The sequence below is a fragment of the Acanthopagrus latus genome, chromosome 4, assembly GCF_904848185.1.
Source record: "Acanthopagrus latus isolate v.2019 chromosome 4, fAcaLat1.1, whole genome shotgun sequence".
In the NCBI taxonomy this organism is placed as follows: Eukaryota; Metazoa; Chordata; class Actinopteri; order Spariformes; family Sparidae; genus Acanthopagrus; species Acanthopagrus latus.
Window position 1 is genome coordinate 4,923,516 of NC_051042.1, and position 20,811 is coordinate 4,944,326.

A 20,811-nucleotide genomic window follows, 5' to 3' on the forward strand; every position below is an offset into this window, starting at 1 on the left:
TCTTGTGATCATTTGTATTTAGTTATTTCAAGTCTCTGTCTGTCAACATGCTGATGATTTTATTTTCACTGCAACTTCTATTTTCTCTTGTCTGTCTACATTATATCACATCTGTCCATCCTGGGAGAGGAATCCCTCCTCTGTGTCTCTTCCTGAGACACAGAGGAGGGATTCCTGTTTCCTCCATCTTTCATTTTTTCGACCCGAGGGGTCAAGTTTAGACGGTGTCGCCCGCTGTACAGATTGTAAAGACCACTGAGGTGATGTGATTGTGATTTTGGATGATACAAATAAAACTGGTTTGATTGTGATTTGATATGACTGTCACACAGCTATGAAGTTAACCAGTCTGAGGGTTGGATTCTCAGTTATCCGCTCCTCACTGAGTTTTATTTTGAGTATTTGTGTGTAATGTTTTACCTTCACGCTTCTTCTCTTCACAATCACACGTTTCAGAAAAATCGGATTTTAGTTTGACGTGGCTCCTCCTGTTTTGAGCATATAGAAGACTGATTGATGGTCTCTTCATTAAAGGTTTGACATTTGCATGTCTTGGTGTAGAATGACCTGAACCTGTGAGCACCTTGGTAACTTAAGTTCACTTGTAATTTGCATTTCATAATTAATCTTAGTCAACCTTTAATTAAAATCAGATGTCTTCTCTGTTATTAATTTGTGCCTTAACCTCTTAAAAGTAGTTCACAGTACACAAATACTGTAGAATCCAATGAAGAGTTTGTGTACCAGTGTTTTTTTTCTCTTTAAGCATCAGTGACATCCTGCATTTTCTTTATCCACAGGTTATTACATTTGAATAAAGAAGCTTTATTATAACTCTGTACCTAAATGAATCACACTGAAACCTTCAACTTCTGATAACCTTAATTACATCTAAAACAATAAGCAAATAGATTTACCGGTCAGAGGAGCTGAAGTAAACTTCCTGTTAACAGAAATTTGACCTTGAACTCACCTGATGCTTACAGTCTTTTAAGTAAACACACAATTCACTCTCTTCAGATGGAGAACTACAATTCACCAACTAATGTCCTGAACCACCATGTAGCACTTGATTAATAGTATTAATAATGCGAAACGATTCACATTTTTTATAAAAACTACCAACATAATACAGTAGAAAGTCAGTAATGCAATGCAGAGCTTCCATTTTATGGAGAGTACACATGTTCAGCATGGCTACATGATGATCAGGGTAAATTTATACAGAAGGTCTTTGAGTTCCTTCTCATGGAAAACTTTATATTTCATACCTTGATGTGTTTTTTTTTAGATAGGAGCTAAATCCCGACAATCAACAACTGGCATCAGCGTCCTAAATCCTTGTTGTTTTCAGCCGAGCAGCCCGGCTGTAGGGATGGAGATGTTGGTCAGTCCACACTTCAGCCCCAATCTCAGACACATCTGCTATTGTTGGATGATGATTTAGCCTCCGGGGGCAGCGGCCAGTGTTTTTAGGCTTCCAGTCAAGCCAGCAAATACAGAGAACAGTTGTCCAAGCCAAGTTCCTCTTCCATGTGTCGATCGTTATTCACACCCCGATTAGCATCTTGAGACTCAAGACGGGTCGTAGCTGAGGGATAATCCTCAATTTAGGTAAATATACACATGCACATATTTTCTCTTGATATTTTGACTGATGCGTTCCACCTCTCTTGCTCTCCACACAGACTCTCAACCTGCAGGCAACCAAAGCCTGATCAAACATGATCGCTTAACAGTACTCGGACTACAAATGGAAACCAGAAGACTTTAAATACCAAAATCTTGGTCCCTTACCTACAAATTCTGCATTCCTAATGCAGCTATCTTCTTACAGAGGTTACTGTGGTCCAGACTGAAATATGTCAACAACTGTAGGATGGATTACAGCTAACTTTCATGCAGATATTCATGGTCCCCAGAGGAAGAATGCTACAACTCCTCTGAGTTCTGCTCTAGTACACTGAGGTTGACATTTTATTGTTACTGTTGTATAAAATTCTTGACGACTGTCTGATTGTTTGTCATATACATTTTGTTACGCATTCACGTTCCCCTCAGGATGAATCGTAAAACTTTTGGGGATCCTCTGTCTTTTCATCTGCCGCCATCATCAAGTCAAATTTGAAATCATTCCAACGTTTCACAAGTAGCTGGATAAAGGAAAATAACTGCGTAAATCGAGAGTGGAGTGCATACGCCCACCAAGGCCCAACAGTCCACATTTGGACTTGCTGATTGATACCAGCCACCTCAACACACCTGATTCTTTTCATCAGTATCCATCCATGCCCTGAGAAATTACCAAAAATGTCGATAAACACTCTGAGACAAACATCCCTGGATCTGTCCATTTTTCCGGATCTGCACCAGAAGTCAGTGGGGTCCATTCTGGGCTCCATCCACATTTCAGGGACATCTGTCCTGTAGTTTTGTTTAATTGTGCTGACAAAGCAACCAACCAGCAAACGGAACAAAACAGTCATGGCTAAACTAGACAGTCGGACTGGAGAGGTCTTAATTAATTACCACATTTTCTCAGATAAATCTCTCTTTTGTCTTGAATGTGTCATGTTGTTAAATGGTGTTATCTGAAGAAAAGACAATACTGTCGAAATCACAACAAAATCGTCTTTCTGTCACCATGAATTTAAATGAACAAATCTCACACTAACCCTTGTCCTCTGTGGACCTTTGTAGAAATTAGCGTCCTTCACAGCTGCATTGTGTTTCTTAACGTTAGTAAAACTTTGTTCTTGAATCCGAGACCTTGTGCGATGTTATTTATGCAAGTTTTTTATGTGAATGCAGCCGCGCATGTAGTGACATTTTGAAAATTATGCCATGAGGACATTTCTGGACCCTTGACACTCACCTAAACAGAGCGTCAGCCAGTGGGCTCTGTGTTGAATCGGGTGTATTGTCAACTTTTTAAAAGGAGCCTTAGAGAGCAGAAGTCCAAACGGCGTGCTCGTACTTATACGATCATGCAGAAATTCATTTTCTTTCAGTCATGGCTTTATTCGGTCCTTAAATGAAGGCCGGGTTCTGCAAAATGATTTTATGATTGGGGTTACCTTCAGTGATGCTGCTGCTGTGACAGATACCTTACCTGCTATTTGACCTCTTTTACGCTGCAATGTAAGCATCAATTATTCCTCTGAGCTAATACAACAAATACTCGCTGTGAGCCAGAATACTGCTCGTCCTTGTATTTCTTTTTTTATGACAAAATTCTCCAGTGGGAAAGGAGAATTCTGTACTTAGTGAACCTTGTGCCTCCAGTGTCCCAGAAAAGTGTTTTGTGTGAGAGCGCTGATTAGAGGTTGAAAAGTGTTGGGTCGACTCTGTAGTGCACACTGCAGCAACCGTCCACAGCCAGGCAAGAAATCAGTTTGCTTTTGTCACATTGACTATAGTATCCTTTAAAAAACTGAGTTGGACACCTGCGGCAGATCAATGAGGGAGTTGTCTTCAAGTATCGACCTCAAAGCTGCTGCATGCCGACAGTGAAAGGCTCTTCAGGAGTCTTGATGGTGCTGCAGAGTTCCTTGTGATGGCCTGTTCAAGAGGAGGGAACATCTGAAAATGACAATATGGCCAGGCCTCCTTATTCTGAAGTGAGCAAGACTGTCTTCTCTCGTCCGTGGCACACTTAGCAAACGACTGCAGTCATCTCATTTGCAACAAAAACCTTCTAAACTGCCTTATTGTTCTCCCAGGAAAAGACAATATTGATCCAAACGAGGAACAAAAGGAACAAAGCTCCTGTCATAAAGCTGATGATACCTAATTGACCTGTTATGCTTCTTTTTTCTTTTCTTTCTTTCCCTCAGTGTTTTTGAGGTTCTTGTACATGTAAAATGTCCTGTAAACTCCATTCTCCCACAGAGAACACTGCTTCTCAAACGCCTCGTCAGTAGCCCCACCTGTAATCCTGTGACTGTGTGACATCACACTACATCACCACGCCATGTTGTTTGCATGATTAATGCATTTATTAATGGTAGAGTTGACTGGAAGCTGATAATATGACCTATGACCAGAGCGGTGCTGGCTCATGCATGTGAGAGCTGACCAATCAGAGCAGACAGGGCATTCCTGGGTATATCTATCTATCTATCTATCTAATCATTACATCTTTTTATTTATTTATGCATGTATCTATTTGTCTATTTACTTGTTTATCTAGCTATCCGCAGCCCACCACAGATTACAGATCATAACTCTGACGTGACGTCTGTTCACACGCTGCTCAGATGAGTCGATGTAGCTGATCTGGGAGCAGCAGCGTGGTGGCGTCAGCTCTGCGCCACCACTGTTCGCGCTGCTCCAGATGATGTATGGTTCTGCTCCGGGTGACCTATAGTGATAATATGTCTGGATGAAAATCCGGGCGCTCCATGATCTCATCTGGCGGGCCCCTCTGCGGGGTATTGACCGCGCTTTGTTTGGAGATGCGTCTTCATTTCTGCCCTCATATTCCCAAATTCCCACCGAGCCGCGCCTCCGCATTGTGCCGGCCGGTGACCTTTCTGCGGGGCGGTCCGGCTCGATTAGCACACGAGGCGGGACAATGAGCGGCACACCGCCATCACCCACATGCCTTTATCAATGTCCTGTAATTAAAATGTCACCGTTTAATTTTCGAGCCTTCGCTTTCCTTTCGGCGGAATCTTTCCTCCAATAAAAAAAAAAAAAAAAAGTGCAATCGAAATGCTCTTTTCGCTGGAAACACAAGAAGGACACGGAGAAAGCGTTTAGGTGAGGCGAGCAGGCAGAGAGGGATCAATAGGCCGTTTAGTTCGAGAGGAGGATTGATTGGGCTCTAAAATGGGATTTATAGGGGTCATGGTTTTATAGGCTGCTGATACAACTGTTAATTATAAAACATTTGGCCTCAATTGCTGCTGTTATTAAAGCTGTCCTGATTGAGGTGAGCCTGATTTATCTTTTTACATCAGCCGACAAAATGCAAGAGTTTGGAAATAAAATGGAAATATGATCAAGTTGCAGACTGAAGTCGGTGAAGATCAGAGGCGTTTAAACACACTCCTGCTTTTTATTTTCCATTTAGTAAACTGAGAAAGTGGACTGATCCACGTCAGGGACCCTAAACTGGCCCAGATCAGACCCCCATGTGATCAGATTCTTGCTTCTACAAGATTATTTTCATCGTTGGTTGATTGTTTTCTCGATCAGTCGATTAGTTGTTTGGTCTGTTTTGACTCAAATCAGTGAGATCAGCAGCATTAAAGCACGTAGCCCTGTTTTATTTTGTGAATTAAAGTCTTTTTTGTTTTACATCTCTGCAGTTTTCAGACACTGTCTTTGCTGCAGTGGATACAAGATAACTGACAGATGTTTTCTGTTATTTATTGGCTGGCTTTCTTGCACTGAGTAACACAGTCAGTGACACAGATTAGACCACAGGGACCCCCGTGTGATGAGAATTTTGATTTTATGGGTGTTGTCACTGAAACTTTATGGAATCGGACTACAACTAATCGAATAGTAATCGATTAGTTGTTTGGTCTTTAAAATGTCGACGCACAACCCAAACATGTTCAGTTTACTGTCGCCGAGGAGGAAAGAAACCAGACAATATTCACATCTAAGAATCTGGAATCTGAGAATCATAATCTATCAGTCGCTGCAGCTGTAGTGTGAAATGCATGACTGAAGTGATCAAGTATTCTGTTATTATTCAGTTATTAATATTAAGCCCCAGGGGTCCCTGAGGTCAGCAGGATAGGCAGAGGTATTTTCAACATATTGAAGCCTTTATGGCCACTAGGGGGCACAGACAGAGGAGAACAGAACCATGTAATTTCAAAACAGTTTATTTCAGTGTGTCTTTAGCGATTCATTTTTCCAATCCAGCTGAGACAAACATTAGCTAAAGGCCACTTTTGTGCGTGAATACAGAAATATGAACAGTTAAACTGACATATTGACCTGAATGATATGAAAATATGCGAGTAGATGCAGTCCACCACGTGTCCAAAATTAATGAAATCAGAACATTTTAACGCTTTTCTTTAAAGAAAATCACTCAATCGATTATCAAAACAGTCGCCGACTAATTCAATAGTTGACATCTAATCCATTAATCATTGCAGCTCTGTGAAACACATGAGCAAAATATAATGCCTGCTGATATTGTGCTGCTTATGGTTGGAGTTACCTGGGCCTGGACCTCCAGGGGCCCCCGGTGGACAGGACAGGGGGAGGTATTCTAGGCACATGTCGTGGACTTTATTGCCACTAGGGGGCACAAACAGGAGAGAGGAATAATGTTTAACATGCATTTTAAAATATTAATAACAGAATCTCGAGTCTAAAACCATATTACAGTGTTTATATATTAATTTGTTCACTTCACAAGACAAACGTTAATCATACTTCTTTTATGAGCACATGATCCGTCAAATTAAAATAGATAAGCTAAATTCTAATCTAAAATCTAATTTTTTGAATATGATAAAAGTCATGAGTCATTTAAGTACATTTCTTTGTACATCAATTATCAAAATATGCGCGTGAGGGGGGCTGAAAAATCTGCCCAGAGTAATCTGTCCATGGTGATCCGGCCCTGGTGTCAGGATCAGGATCACCGGATCACTGGATCACTTAACAGGACTGAACTTGATCTCAGATTGCTGATCAGGCAATCAACCAATCAATAAGTCAACATGTGAAGAACAGGCAGTTATGGATTCTCATCTCGAAGGGTTCAAACTATGACAGTTGTTTGTGTAGAAGATAAAGAAAAGTGCATTTTTATGATTTTAGACGAACAAGAACAAGAAAAACAGGGAAAATGAAATGTGTTGAAATGAAATGTTTCAGGAGAGGACAGACAGAACAGTCCACCTCTGAGGTTTACAAACTAAATGTAAGGGTTTCCTCTTGTTTTACAATAATTTTCACTGAGCTATTTCACGAAAATTATATATATATACTCTGGAATATATATATATATATATATATATATATATATATATATATATATATATATATATATATATATATATATATATATATATATATATATATATCCCAGAGTGTCTCCAGTCTGTGGGTCAAACGTTGTTTCCAGAACACATCGACTGTCGCCTTGAATAATCCATCAGGTCCGGTTCACCTGCTGAGTTAGACTTTAGTTTGGTCTCTTAATGACTTAAAGCTGAGGCGCATTAATGTTTCAGGTTAAAGGTTTGTTTAAACAATTGAGCGCATATCAATGAGGCCTCGGGTAATTTGTATCCACACTAATAATAAAGCGTGCGCCTAAAATTACCGCTGAAATGTCTAATTAAAAACTCCTCTCCGCCGCTGCGCCCGGCGCGGCGGCTCACGTTTCCCCCGGAATCAGCAGCGACAATGGGCCGCATTCAAGTCGGCGGTGTAAATAATTAAAAAGAGAGGAATAATTACAGTATAAAATTGTAATTATTGGCGGGGGCTGCAGGGGAAGCCTCTCCACGCTGAAAGGGGAGAGGATGCGTTCAGGATCGGGTTCAGCATCAATATTGCAGGGAGGTAAAACAGGCGAGCTCAGGCTGCGCGCAGGCTGATGATGCTTCACACACACTCAGCTCGCACACTCCACACACTCCACTCACACACACACTCACCTCAGTGTGTGCTGGTAGTTTATCTGCTGTCCGGACGCGTTTTTGATGAAAAACTGTCCAGAGAGGAGTTGGAGCTCATATTTGTTTTTTTTTCTCGGCTGCCTTCTTTGACCCTCTATGTAATATCCGGCTGTTTGTTTGTGTAATTAAAGTATCATTTACTGTCATATCAGTCACAGCTCTGTGCAGGGCCGGTCTGAGGCTTTCTGAGCACCATGCTGACATTTTGCACACTGGCCCCCTTAAAACCCCCCTCGTTAAATACCCTCACTGAAACCACCCAATTATTTTTTTGAAGTCTCTCATTTAAAACAAAGATTGTCTGAAACATTCTGGATAATTTATTTACACAACTTAACAAAATAACCATCAAAGCTGGACGCTTTTAGATTTTTCAGTGCAGAAATCTTACATATTGCATCTTTAAAGGGCTGTTCTGCCAGCACAATCCATGAAAAGACCGTAAAACCAACTTTAGTCCATCTCTCAGTGGTGCCACTCAGCTCCGAGCACACCGACTCCTACGTAAGATGTCAATCTTTAGAAAAAAGGCTCGCAAATATAAAGTTTAATATTTAACAAAAGAATAAATGATGTTCAAAAACAGCAGAGTACTATACCAAACATGAGCAAACGGTGCGTTTGTTGGGGACTATTTTCAGCAGCAGATTAACAGACAAACATATGACTAAAGAAATATGTCAGTGTGACAGAGCCTCAAAAGCCTGCAGCAGGTTCTGGATACACAAACATTTTCACACTTTACTTGATGGTTTTTGAGTTTTTCATGGGATTGAAAGTTATGATATATATATATGTATATATATATATATATTTTTTAAAAATATAAAACAGCCTCGTCCTCTCTTCAATGCTGCAGCTCAGGGTGAATATGTTCCCATCTGTGCACACCTTGAACACAGGTGTGTCCGAGAACGAGGTCTCACAGAAGAAGGCTGTGAACTCCAGCTCGCCGTCAGCAGCAGGTTAGAGACAAAGTGGCTTTAAACTCTGCGCTGACAGCGTCGAACGATGTTTAAGGGCGCGACCAATAAAAAACGACAGACATACATTTTATTGATAATAAGAGAGAGACAAAAAATAAGGATGCGAAAATCAAACAGTGCTGGAGTTCAAGTGGAAAATAATCCTTCTTGACTTCTGATCAGCTGATCCCATAAATCTGCAGCGAACTCACATCGAGAATCTTTAATGATAAAATAGTTCATCAGTTTGAACTTTGATGCAACCTCCAGAATGTGGAGTGTGTGTGTGTGTGTGTGTGTGTGTGTGTGTGTGTGTGTGTGTGAGTGAGAGAGAGAGAGAGAGAGAGAGAGAGAGAGAGAGAGAGAGAGAGAGAGAGAGAGGCCTGAGGCGTCATCACATCTCATCTCAGATTCTCTCCTCTTTAAATCTGAACATAAAACGCCTCCAAATCATTTTACGCACGAGCAGAAATCCTCCAATCTTTTCTTATTTCCTCCTCTTCTTTTTTTTTAATTTCTGTCCTTCATATTCCTCCTCTCTTGCTTCTCTTTCGTCGCTCGGGCCTCACATTGATTTTGTGGCCGGTGTGGAAGCCTAACAGATGGCGGTGTAACTTGATAAATGAGCCCGGGCCTTTTGTCATTCTTGCTGCCCTCCATAGTGCCACTCGCCCGCCGCCTCTGTTTTGGCAGCTCGCTCCCGCTGCGGTGGAAATAATACAGGATGTGAATGATTACAACTGAGCCGATGCTTAAAAACACTGATCGGTGAGGCCGGCGGCGGGGTGCAATGTGGGGTCCGGGGGCCCCCTAGAGGGTCCTTGACGGGCTCTGTCGGTCCCGCAATCGCCAGTGTTTTAATTTCACTCTTTTAATGATCGTTTTGCGGATGTTTCCAGGATTGTGTTGTCTTGTGTTTTTGTTTTTTTTCCCCTTCATTTCATGTAATAAGTGTATTCACAAACACGCGCTGAAATGTGTCTCCATTTGGGGTCAGCAGGGGCCTAATTGCGCGTGATATTTTTTCTGTTTCTGATCGTGTTTGTGCGTCAGAGCTGCAAAAGTGTGAATTATTAAAACTGGTGCAAGTCTTCAAGAGGGGGAGGGAGGGAGGGAGAGACAGAGAGAGAGGAAGAGGGAAGGGGAGACAGAGGGAGGGAGGGACGGAGGGAGAGAGAGAGAGAGAGAGAGAGGTGCCATGTGCTTCCTGTCCTCACGCCATTCACCTCCCCGGGATCCAGCGGAATGGAGGTCCTGTCTGCTGCTGCTGCTGCTGCTTCCTGCGCGCAAACGAACTGAAATAAAGACTCCAGCTCAGAGTTTGTGCTCTCACACCGTCCTGCCCGTGGCTCCTTCTCTCACTGGACTCACCTGACCTGCATCTCCATCTATTTTTTTTTTTTCCCAAATTACTCATCCTTTTTTCCCCGTCCCGAACCCTGTTGGAGTGTGTCGTCTTTTTATGAGAGAAAGGTATGTTTTTTTTTTTTTAAATTAACATTCCATCAGAGAAAAATGGTGATAATTGTGCGGCCCCTATTTTTATTTTATGCTCTTTTATTTGGCGTGAAGTTGTCTTATATTTATTGGCTGATAGCTCGTGTAATGCCGGTCAGTCCGTCGCTCTAAAAGAGTTTTATTAATTAAAATCGTTGGAGCCGCCGCGGCCTCTGAGAGGACAATGACGTGATGCGAAAAGTAAGTACACGCAGGTGAACGTGAGATAGGCCCGCTTCAACCTAATTTCAAGCCACTGGCTGAGGCTAATCCGCGTAGCTGCTTTAATTATATATAGGGCTGGTCTTTTATTAACAATGCGAAGACGCGCGCTTGGATCTGTGTAATTACCAGGAAAGCAGCTTACAGTTGTTCTTTTCCTCTCTGCTAAGCGCATTGGCGCGTTTTACCTTCTGTCCTTATCCGCGCGTAAGGATCTTATGTGGTTCTTAAGCAGTTGGCGCATCAGTGTAGAGCCGATTTGAAGATAAGACGAGCAGCAGACCCACCTCCAGCGACCCGGTCAACCTGGGAGAGCAGGCCGAGCCGCGGAGGAGCCAGGATGAACCAGGAGACGTCTGATCGAGTTCACTTTTGATATAAACTCAGCAAATCATCACGTTAGTCTGAATTTATTGTTATTATAACTGTAACAATAATTACAATTATAACTGATTATTATTATTATTATTATTATTATTATTATTATTATTATTATTATTATTATTATATCGTATGAATGTTGTTGTTATTATGTCCGATAAATAAATATAGAGATCAACATTAACAGGCCTCTACATCTATGTATCATTAAACTAATACCTCTCATACTACTACTCATAATATTAATCATAATATTGATAATAATAAATATTGATAATAATAATAATAAGAATATCTTTCTCGGGTGTTTCTTTGAGGGCTTTTTGTTTCCATTCTGTTTCCTCGTGTTTCCTCGCGCTGCTCTGTAAATGTTGACGCTTCCCTTTGCTGTCACAATCCCCCCCGAGTCACTCCCGTCTCCTCTTTGATTGACAGGCTTCCAGGGATGGAGTCGATGCCCGGACAGCTTCGAGACGCGGGACGAGACGCCAGCTCCTCCCCGAGTTCAAAGCAGGACGCACCGAGCTTCTCCAGCCCGAGCTCCCTCAAACCGAACCAAGTGAGCGAGACCTCCCTGTACGGGGTGCCCATCGTGTGTCTGGTCATAGACGGGAAGGAGAGGCTCTGCCTGGCACAGATCTCCAACACCCTCCTGAAGAACTACAGCTACAACGAGATCCACAACCGCCGGGTGGCTCTGGGCATCACCTGCGTGCAGTGCACCCCCGTCCAGCTGGAGCTCCTTCGGCGCGCCGGGGCCATGCCCATCTCCTCCAGGCGCTGCGGCATGATCACCAAGCGGGAGGCCGAGCGGCTCTGCAAGTCGTTCCTGGGAGCGCACAGCCCGCCGAAGCTGCCGGAGAATTTCGCTTTTGACGTGTTTCACGAGTGTGCGTGGGGCAGCAGGGGCAGCTTCATCCCCGCCAGGTACAACAGCTCCAGAGCGAAGTGCATCAAGTGCAGCTTCTGCAACATGTACTTCTCCCCGAATAAATTCATTTTCCACTCCCACCGCACCACAGAGTCAAAGTACCTGCAGCCGGACGCGGCCAACTTCAACTCGTGGAGGCGCCACCTGAAACTGACGGACAAAAAGTCTGAGGACATTAATCACGCGTGGGAGGATGTAAAGGCCATGTTCAACGGCGGGAGCAGAAAGAGGACTCTGCCCATGAACGGGTCGGGGATGTCCTCGTCCATGAAGTCTCAGGCCTCGTCCAGCCTGGCTCCAACCAGCTCCCCGGAGATCCCCCACAAAACGTTACGCTGCGACGAGGACCAGGGGAGTAACAACCTGAGTTTGGCGGGCGGCGCTCGGACCTACCCAGTCATCCCAGTGCCCAGCAAGAGCTTTGGCATGCTTCAGAAAATCCCCCCACCTCTGTTCCCACACCACCCCTATGGCTTCCCGAGCTACGGCCTGTGTCAGAAGAAGAGCGACGGTCTTCCTGACGCGAGCAAAACCAACGTGTCTGGCGTGTTTTGGCCCGGCGCAAAAGACACCCTCTACCCCGCCTTCCCCATGTTCTGGCCCACAGCTGGCGGCCTACCAATGCCCCCTTACCCGGGCTCTCCACCCAAACCTCCTCCAGAGCTGCCAGGCATCCGGCAGGGCGAGCTGGACTTATCGGACCAAAGCGACCGCGGCGCAAACACACCCAAAGACTCCAACCACCACCCCAACCACCAGCAGGACGCCGGAGAGCGCTGCTCCAGCTCCCAGTCCTCCTCCAGGAACGACGACGATAAGTCAGGGGACGAGACCCCTCAGAGGAAAATCAGCTACATCTCGGCCTTCAGACCCGTGGTCAAAGACGCGGAGACCATCGCCAAACTCTACGGCAACCGGGACGGCTACGGCGTGCGCCCTGGCTACCTGTCCCCGGATTTTATCAGCGAGAGTTCTAGTTACAGATCGGTGTCGCCGGACAGGGACAGCGTGGTGGACGACGACGACGACGACGACCCGGACGTGGACGTGGAGTCCAACCGCGGGCAAGACGAGAACGAGCCGATCCAGATCTCACCAGGACGGGACCACCACGACTCCCCTGTCCCGGACCGGGTCTCCTCTGGCGCTGAGGAGAGTCAGGAGCAGCCCGAGGTCTCCAGCCCGGCAGCAGCTGCATCACCGGAGGACTCCGCGCACACTGGGTCATCAGATGAGGACAGACGGATGCGTAATGGCTCCCCTCTTCATGAAGTAAGATTAGATTAAATGAAAGTTTAATGATCCCCGTGGGGGGACGCTGAACTGTCGCAGTAGTGAGCTGAGAGTATGATCAGAGTTTAGGCCCATAAAAATGTAATCAGGATCAATTGGTGTGGAATTTAAAAAGGATCAGATGGAGACATTTGATTTTCCTTTCTTTTTTAAATTTCGGCGAAGTGTTTGGGGGAAAATATCACCGAATTGTGCTGCTGAAGTGCCTCTGAGCAATTCTTAAATAAAGGACGAGGCCCCTTTTAATTTGTATTCATCTATCGCTGATTTAAAACGGGGTTATTAAAGTACCCCAGTATCCTCATCTGTGTTTCACTTATTCATATTAAAATGTTTCTCCAATTATGAGACGCATTTACCCCCCCACCCAAAAAAATTGGTGTTTTTAAATCTGTTTTCTCTCAGGATTTATCTCAACGTCTCCACGAACAAATTGCAGCGCTTTGAAGAAAAAAAGAAAAGAAAAAAGAGGCCTCAATTACGAGAAGAATCGCAGTAAATGACGCGTAATTGGCGCGCTGTTGTTCAACACGAGCGTGTGCTCCGTTCTTACAGGTGTACGCTCAGGAGAAGGACGGCCACGCGCTCCTGCACGAGCCCAAACAATCGGGCCGATCCAACGGTAATTACCTGAGCAATTTGTCATGTGGCCATTTGTGCCAACTGGGTCGTTTTCAGCTGAGAATGTGTGTGTTTCTTTCTGTTTGTTCCAGGCGTCCATCACGTGTCTGAACTGCAGAGTCAACGCACTGCGACGTCTCATCCGGAGCTGAAGGACAGACAAGGTTGTCAATTCAGGTTCAATTCAAAATCCACACCCTCTCCGCGTCTCTTCCGACAGCGTTTTAAAAGCATGTTGCAATGATTCGTCTGTGCGTTAAATTGCGTGTTTGATTGTTTCCCGTGCAGCCGACGGAGCTTTACGCATCGACATCAGCGTGCACGAGAGAGACCTGGAGAACATGGCCAAAGGTAAGAGGCTGCTTTCAGCATCGGAGGGAGACAAAGGAGGGAGAAACGGTGCAGCAGGTGATTTGAATTATCATCAGCAATTATGCCCGTTTAGATTGTAATTCGGGTTCATGTGTCTCCAGCCAGCAGATACATATTTATAGGACCTGGTCACCACGTTTAATCAGGACGGGTATTTATTTTTAAATGCGAGAAATTAAATTGAAGCCAATATTTTGCTGATTAAATTGCACATTTAAACCCCAAATTTAACTGTTTAATTATCAAACATTAAACAAAAAAAAAAGGGTGTGTGTGGTATGAATATTAAACGTTGATTTCCGCCTCATTTAAATGCGGCTCAGCGCCGCCGGCCTGCTAAAGATGACGTGCCAAAATCCAAATGTGAATTTACATTTTCGGGCCTAAAGTGTTCCCGTAGTTGTTAAACCACTTAATCACGAGATGTGGGAGTTTTTGACTTATTATTGTAAGAGGAAATCGTTTAGAGGCTATTAATATTTTAACGAACAGAGCCATAACCCCGAGGCACGCCAGCTAATTATTTTACAACGCTTGGAAAAACCCTGGGACTCCATTATTATCGTCTCCAGCTCCGGGCGATGCTTGGCAATTATACCGAGGCAGCAGCGACAGGCAGCAGCGCGCACATGGATCTGAGCGAGGGTGGAAACGCACCTGAAGTCGGTTTACTGAGCTGAGATCAGCCTTCATGAGGAGAACGTCGAAATGTATCACGTCAAGCGGGATCAGACTGATGGAAGGAGAAGAAGAATCTTTATAGTTTGAAGATATTTGTGTTGAGATCGGTGTTGATGTGGTGCTGTCAGATGAGGTTTGTTTCAGTGTGCCAAAACGATTTGATGATACGATTTAAAATCTGCCGTTTTTTAACACACATGCATCATCAGAGCTGTAAATAATCCCCGGAAGAATTACATAAAAGTGTAAAAGTAAAAACATTATGCTCAAAAAAAAAAAAAGAAAAAAAGAAAGTCACTCATGAATAATATTTGAGTAAAAGTCTTTGAGTATCTGATATTAAATCTACTGAAATACCAAAGGTACAAGTAAATCATAGATATAATCATATATATGACATGCAATCGTATATTGTGTAGGCCTATATTTCATGTTGACTTATTGCCTGCCTGGCCAACTATTAAGTTACTAGTCCAATACTCAGCATTTTTCATCTGATTACCGATGAATTCATTTCTGCTACTTTGGCTCTGATGCGGCAATTTGAAAAAGTAACTAGTAACTGAAGTTATCACATAAATGTAGTGGAGTAAAAAGTACAACATTTTCTACTTCACTGGAAGAATAAAGTAGCAGAAAATGGAACTGCTCTGCGCTTCAGCAAATGTATTTGTTTACATCACTTACTTCCAGTGAAGTCACAGTTTAAAATGTGCATTTGTTTTTAGCCATGTTTGAGTAAAAGGGAATATGTTAACATCATGGTATACTGTGTGTCAACTGTTTTCCTGAGTGGTCAAAACTCTCAGCATCTCAGCATCCATTATGGGAACCAGTGTAAAATTACATCAATTACTTAATGAATTAATTTAAATGAGTTTTTCTGCTCCGACACAACATGTGATCAAATGCAAAGTAACTAGTAACTTATAATACATTTAGTGGAGTAAAAAGTTAAATAACTGTCTCTAAAATGGTTTGGAGTTTAAGTGTAAAGTAGCAGAAAATGTAGGCTAAATACTTCAGTAGAGTTCAAGTACCTTAATATTCTACTAACACAGTAGTTGAGTAAATGTACTTAGTTACATTCCATCCCTGTGTATCATCCTGTACTGCCAGTCAATATATATCCTGCTCTGTGTTCAAAATCTGTCTCTGATCTCAGCATTTTCCCACTCAAATCAAAATGAATTGGTTAATTAATTGATTTACAAATGTGCTACTTTTTCTCCAATGCAGTAATCTGCCAAGTAACTAATAACTTCATTTATCAAGTAAATGTAGTGGAGTGAAAAGTGTTATATTTGTCTCTAAAATGGAGTGAAGTGGAAGTATGAAGTATCAGAAAGAGGAGGCTTGGATGTGTCCGCCATGTTGTTTTTAATATACTGGACACACAGCGCCCACACGGTTAACTAAGAGACTGTAAAGGGTTCATGAAAATCAGTAGCGTCTTCATAATGTCCATGCAGACAGTGTATAAAGATGAGCAACGGTGTATTTATGAACCATTTAAAGTCTTATCAACACGAGCTGCAACTTCACAATAAATAATTTCTTAATAAATGATTTATGAAGCACAAGAACAACTGCTAGCTCAAGTTTAATTCATTATACATTTACCATTTATTGATGGTGGTAATTGTGAATTTAAGCATATATGCATTTGTATTTTTTAATCTTTTTTTTTAAATTTTTTTTACATTATTTATCTATTTATTTGTTAATTTCTATATTTGTCCTGACTCCTAACTGCAGTCAATTTTAGGTGTAGTACACAAATGAAGAAGACTCTGAAATGAATTTACAACAATGATGTTAACACTTTTTTTTTTTTTTTTTTACATATTTTAGGATTTTTGTTTTGTTTTTTTAGTCAAAGGAAATACACCGAAAATACAAGTTTAGGTTGCTGGAGAAAGAGTCAGTGACCATCACCTGAAAATAAATGTAGGAAGAGATGAACCCACAAACAAAAAGATGCACAATGTCAAACATTTTTGCTGTGTTCTAACATTTTTGATAGTGTATACCGCAAAATTGTGGACGCCAACACGTTTTGTCTTTTGTCTTCACAGAGGAGCTGCAGAAGCAGCTTGTGGAACAAGTCGAGCTGAGGAAAAAGCTGGAGAGAGAGTTTCAGCATTTGAAAGGTAGGACACAAAGTGAGTCTGTTGATGATTCCCTGTTTGCAGCCACGATGTTAGTCGTTGTGCTGTCCTTTTGAATCCAGGAATGTGTCTTAAAATGTGCTCAAAGTCAGAGCGTCTCCATCTGATGTGGCCTTCGGTACTCTTCAGATAATTTTCAGGATCAAATGAAGCGTGAGCTGTCCTACAGAGAGGAAATGGTCCAGCAGCTGCAGATTGTTCGAGGTTGGTCTCTCTCTGTACGTCGTGCCTCCGTAGATTATGACTGTAAAGCGGATGTAGATCAATGCTCTTTAAGTTTATGGGGGGACAAAATTGAGCCACAAAAGAGTAACACAAGCCGTATCAATCAATCGGAAAGCAAGTAGCCTTTAAACTGAAACAGAAAGGAAAAGTGACACTTGCATATTGAAACCTTGTCAGTTCTCGTCCGGCCTTTTTCCTGTAAACTCCGTCTTTTTTTTTCTCTTGCTGTTGAGTAAATTATTAAATATCATGAAGGTGAAACTGAAACCACACTGTTTTGTTTGCAAAGGTTATTTTCTCCTAAATCATGCTCTGGAAAATTGAATAGACAGGCCATTATGTAGTGCTGTATCAGTTACATGAAGTAGACAGCAACTAATGCCGCCCGTTAAAGGATTGGTGTAAGGTTACCGTAGTTTAAATACAGGGTTCAAGTACACAGAGGGGTCACTCTAAATACCATAGGGGCAGACGGCATACATTACACTCCTCTACTACAGATGCTACACTCACATCTCCAATCTTTTTTTGACCAATTCTTTTTTTTTTTTTTTTTTTTTTTTTGTATTCATCTTATTTTTGGATAGACACTTTGTGCAGCGAGTTGGACCAAGAGAGAAAGGCTCGTTATGCAATACAGCAGAAGCTAAAAGGTAAATTATCTGGTCCGGAACAGGAACATGAACATGAACACATGTCAGCTTTTTACATAAACATGAATATGCAAGTGCTACTTTTTTTTATTTTTTTATTTACATCTCCTGTGATCAATGGTGGTAGATATTTACTGTAGGACAGCAGTAAAGGATAAGTTCATATTTTTTCAAATCTGACTTAAAACAACACTCACATGCCCAGATGTACTTAATTAGTCGCTTTAATTGTTCTTTCTGTCCATTCTGGCTGCAAAGAGATCATTTTCTTAAAGCAATTACAACATAAGTGATGAGAAAATCCACACTTGCAGCTGCACAAAAGCTCATTTGAGGCTTCGGCAATCATATAGTTACGAACCCTCCACGACAGCTCGTCTGAGGCTGAGGTGTTAAAGTCAGTGTGCTGTATAAAAGCAAAATGTGACAAAGTGCAACAGACTACAGGTCTACTAAAGAGTCTAAATCAGCAGCTCTGCAGTGAGGAGATGATGATGAACCTTCATCTGATTTAATATATATTATGTAACATTTCCGCGTTAACTTTAAAAAACTCAGCCTTTGTAATATATTTAGTAGTTTAGAGTTGTGTACTGACAATATCCTGATGGTCATTTTGTTTGTATGTTTTCAATTCTTTGACTCAGAGATTGGAAGAAATTCCTCGCTGTGCATTTAATACACAAACCAAACATAAAGGACATATTTCCATCGTGTTATTCACAGTTTGAGGTTCGACCGGCGCTCTTTTGATGACGTCATGTCGCCGCGCCCTCTTCCCCTGCACTGGTGTAATGAATTGTGACTGGAGAATTAGCACCACCAGCTGTTTGACTCCTTGTTAAAATATTCAGTGCCAGATGGAATACACATTCTCATTTGCCTTCACCAAATTTCCGAAAACTGAAAATTAAACTACACTTGTATGGAAATCTGATGCAAGAGAACACAAAGGACGTTTAGTATAAAGACATGTGTAACTCGGACAACTGAAGCTGCAACACAATAAAATGTTGGCATTGTACATTTACGCAAACCACAGATGCATTAAAAGTTTTCATATGTATCATGTGAACAATACTTATTATAAGGCTGGTTATTCTTGCCTTAACTTGAGAAGCTAATTTACTACGTCACCATTAATGAAACCCGGCCAAATGTCAAAATAAACGACACAATAAAATAACGCAATCTGTAGTACGTAATAAAATAAATCTCTTCTAACACTGTCATACGGTTCTGTTGAAACTTTGCATTGCTTCACCTAAACAATTTTACGTTGTGACAGCACTGTGATTTTGTTCTGGTTAGTTTGAGGCACAAAAAACAAAAAGATCATGTTTTGGCTTGACAAAAACACGCTTTGGTTGACTTAAAGATGGCTGGAAAACATCCTGATATCTTGTCAAAATATCCAGTTGTTTCCTGATTACAAGTCGTGAGACAGGGGCCTCAAACAGTGGTCCTAAACTCTTCAGCCGTCTTACCTAGCAGTCACATGGCCACCATCCACTGCTGAAGACAGCTCATACACACGTGTTATGAGCACGATATGAGATGTTTGGTATAAATCTTGATTTTTAACACGTATAAACACTTGATTTATCCTGTCCGTGGGCTGCAGAAGCGTACAATGACAACATTTTACTCGTGTTTACACAGATGAGGACTGTGGATGTTGTCCTCCATCACTCACATTGAAACCATGTTGAGCACAGATTTCTTTATGGACAATAGGAGCAACAACCAAAACCTGTCTAAATGTAAATATGGACGTGTGAGAATTGTTCCAAGACTGACTTGAAAAATGTGAACCAGTCCTTTAAGAGCAGCATTAGGCCAGCAACCAAACTCACACCTGCACACTGAGCACCACTGTGAGCGAGTGTTTGTTCTTCATGTTCTCACTGATGGACTCGTTCCTCCCCAGAAGCTCATGACGCCCTTCACCATTTCTCCTGCAAGATGCTCACCCCTCGCCAGTGTACCGGAGCCTGCACCTTCAAGCCCCCGCTGCTGCCTCCGTAGTGCCCCGGCACGACCTCCCCCACCACCACCCGACCCCAGCACAGCCAAAAATAAAACACCACCCACACACAGGTCCGCCTCCACAGCTCTCACCTGTCACCTGAGGACTACCCACCCGCTGTACAGTCACACAGTCACCTCTCAATAAACCGAACTCTTGAGTGAAAGACGCTCAGAAGTTGAGTTCATTTTATGTTGTGAATCGAAGGATTGTGGATGTGAAGCTGCAGAGGAGTCTCTCCGCATCAAAGCCGTCTGCTCTTTTAGCTTCTCCGAGAAGAAAAAAAACAACACTATACACATAAACATATATATATCACGTGACGATGTGCAATGGCTTGTATAATTGTGATATTAAGTTCAAGATGAATCTTCATTATTTAGCTTTTGTTGCTTGTTTGAATATCTTGAGTTTTTACATCTCTTTGTTATTGATCTGTCATTGCTTTAACATATTCATTGTTTAGATGTTTTGTTTTAACACTGTACATGTTGTTAAGCACTTTAAATGGGCAACATTTGACCATGCCGTCTGATACCAAATTCTTTTATCCAGAATATGTTTAAAACAGAGCGCATTATCAGGAGCACTTACTTCAACAGCCGCTCAATGAATGATTTTTCTCTCACCGAGCTCAAAGATGATTTAAAAACAGTCCTGAGCCATTTATAGATGTACAGTTTAGACTATTTTAACACAAATCCAGCGACATAGTCTTCTCCGTTTCAGGGTTTTTTCTATCATCACACACATCTGTGGGTCACAAGAGACGAAACCAAAACTTTTTCCTATCATCTGATGATCTGATTTTATAAGAAGACGCTGTATGAACTGAAACACATGCAATCCACCATCTGCGTTTCATCCTCTGTCATTTGTTGAATTTGGTTTGTAAAAAACACAAAGAGCCGTTCTAAGAGAAACAAATCCTGATTTCTGACACTACTCATGAGTTACTCATTTATGTATGTACCCATGTCAATATTAATAAAATGTGAAAGCCACTCTCTGCTCCACGTCTTCAGCTTTTTGTGTCTCTCCTGCCACCTACTGGGCCCCACGCAGTACAGCTCCTCCTGAGTCCTATCATATTTCCTCTTATTGTATTT

General features: G+C 42.2%; 1 protein-coding gene across 5 annotated transcripts; it reads left to right on the forward strand.

Moving 5' to 3' along the window:
* The first annotated feature begins 11,171 nt into the window (after positions 1-11,171).
* On the forward strand, positions 11,172-20,711 carry skor1a (SKI family transcriptional corepressor 1a). Of its 5 annotated transcripts, none has more exons than XM_037094219.1 (8): positions 11,172-12,929; positions 13,506-13,572; positions 13,664-13,735; positions 13,860-13,922; positions 16,703-16,777; positions 16,925-16,999; positions 17,608-17,673; positions 19,604-19,849. In XM_037094219.1, the coding sequence occupies exons 1-8, from the start codon at positions 11,172-11,174 to the stop codon at positions 19,699-19,701; spliced, it is 2,274 nt and encodes a 757-aa protein (XP_036950114.1). In that variant the 3' UTR covers positions 19,702-19,849. The 5 variants fall into 5 exon arrangements, with proteins under 5 accessions (XP_036950114.1, XP_036950115.1, XP_036950113.1 ...); XM_037094220.1 differs by having other exon boundaries at positions 19,607-19,849; XM_037094218.1 differs by lacking the exon at positions 17,608-17,673 and having other exon boundaries at positions 16,925-17,013; positions 19,607-20,711.
* The last annotated feature ends 100 nt before the right edge of the window (positions 20,712-20,811 follow it).

Bases quoted from the DNA above. Each gene is read 5' to 3' on its own strand.
- skor1a (XM_037094218.1), top strand. From the start codon at position 11,172: ATGGAGTCGATGCCCGGACAGCTTCGAGACGCGGGACGAGACGCCAGC. The intron at 16,778-16,924 runs GTAGGACACAAA...GGTACTCTTCAG, and splicing joins AGAGTTTCAGCATTTGAAAG to ATAATTTTCAGGATCAAATG. The intron at 17,014-19,606 runs GTACGTCGTGCC...CCTCCCCAGAAG, and splicing joins TTCGAGGTTGGTCTCTCTCT to CTCATGACGCCCTTCACCAT.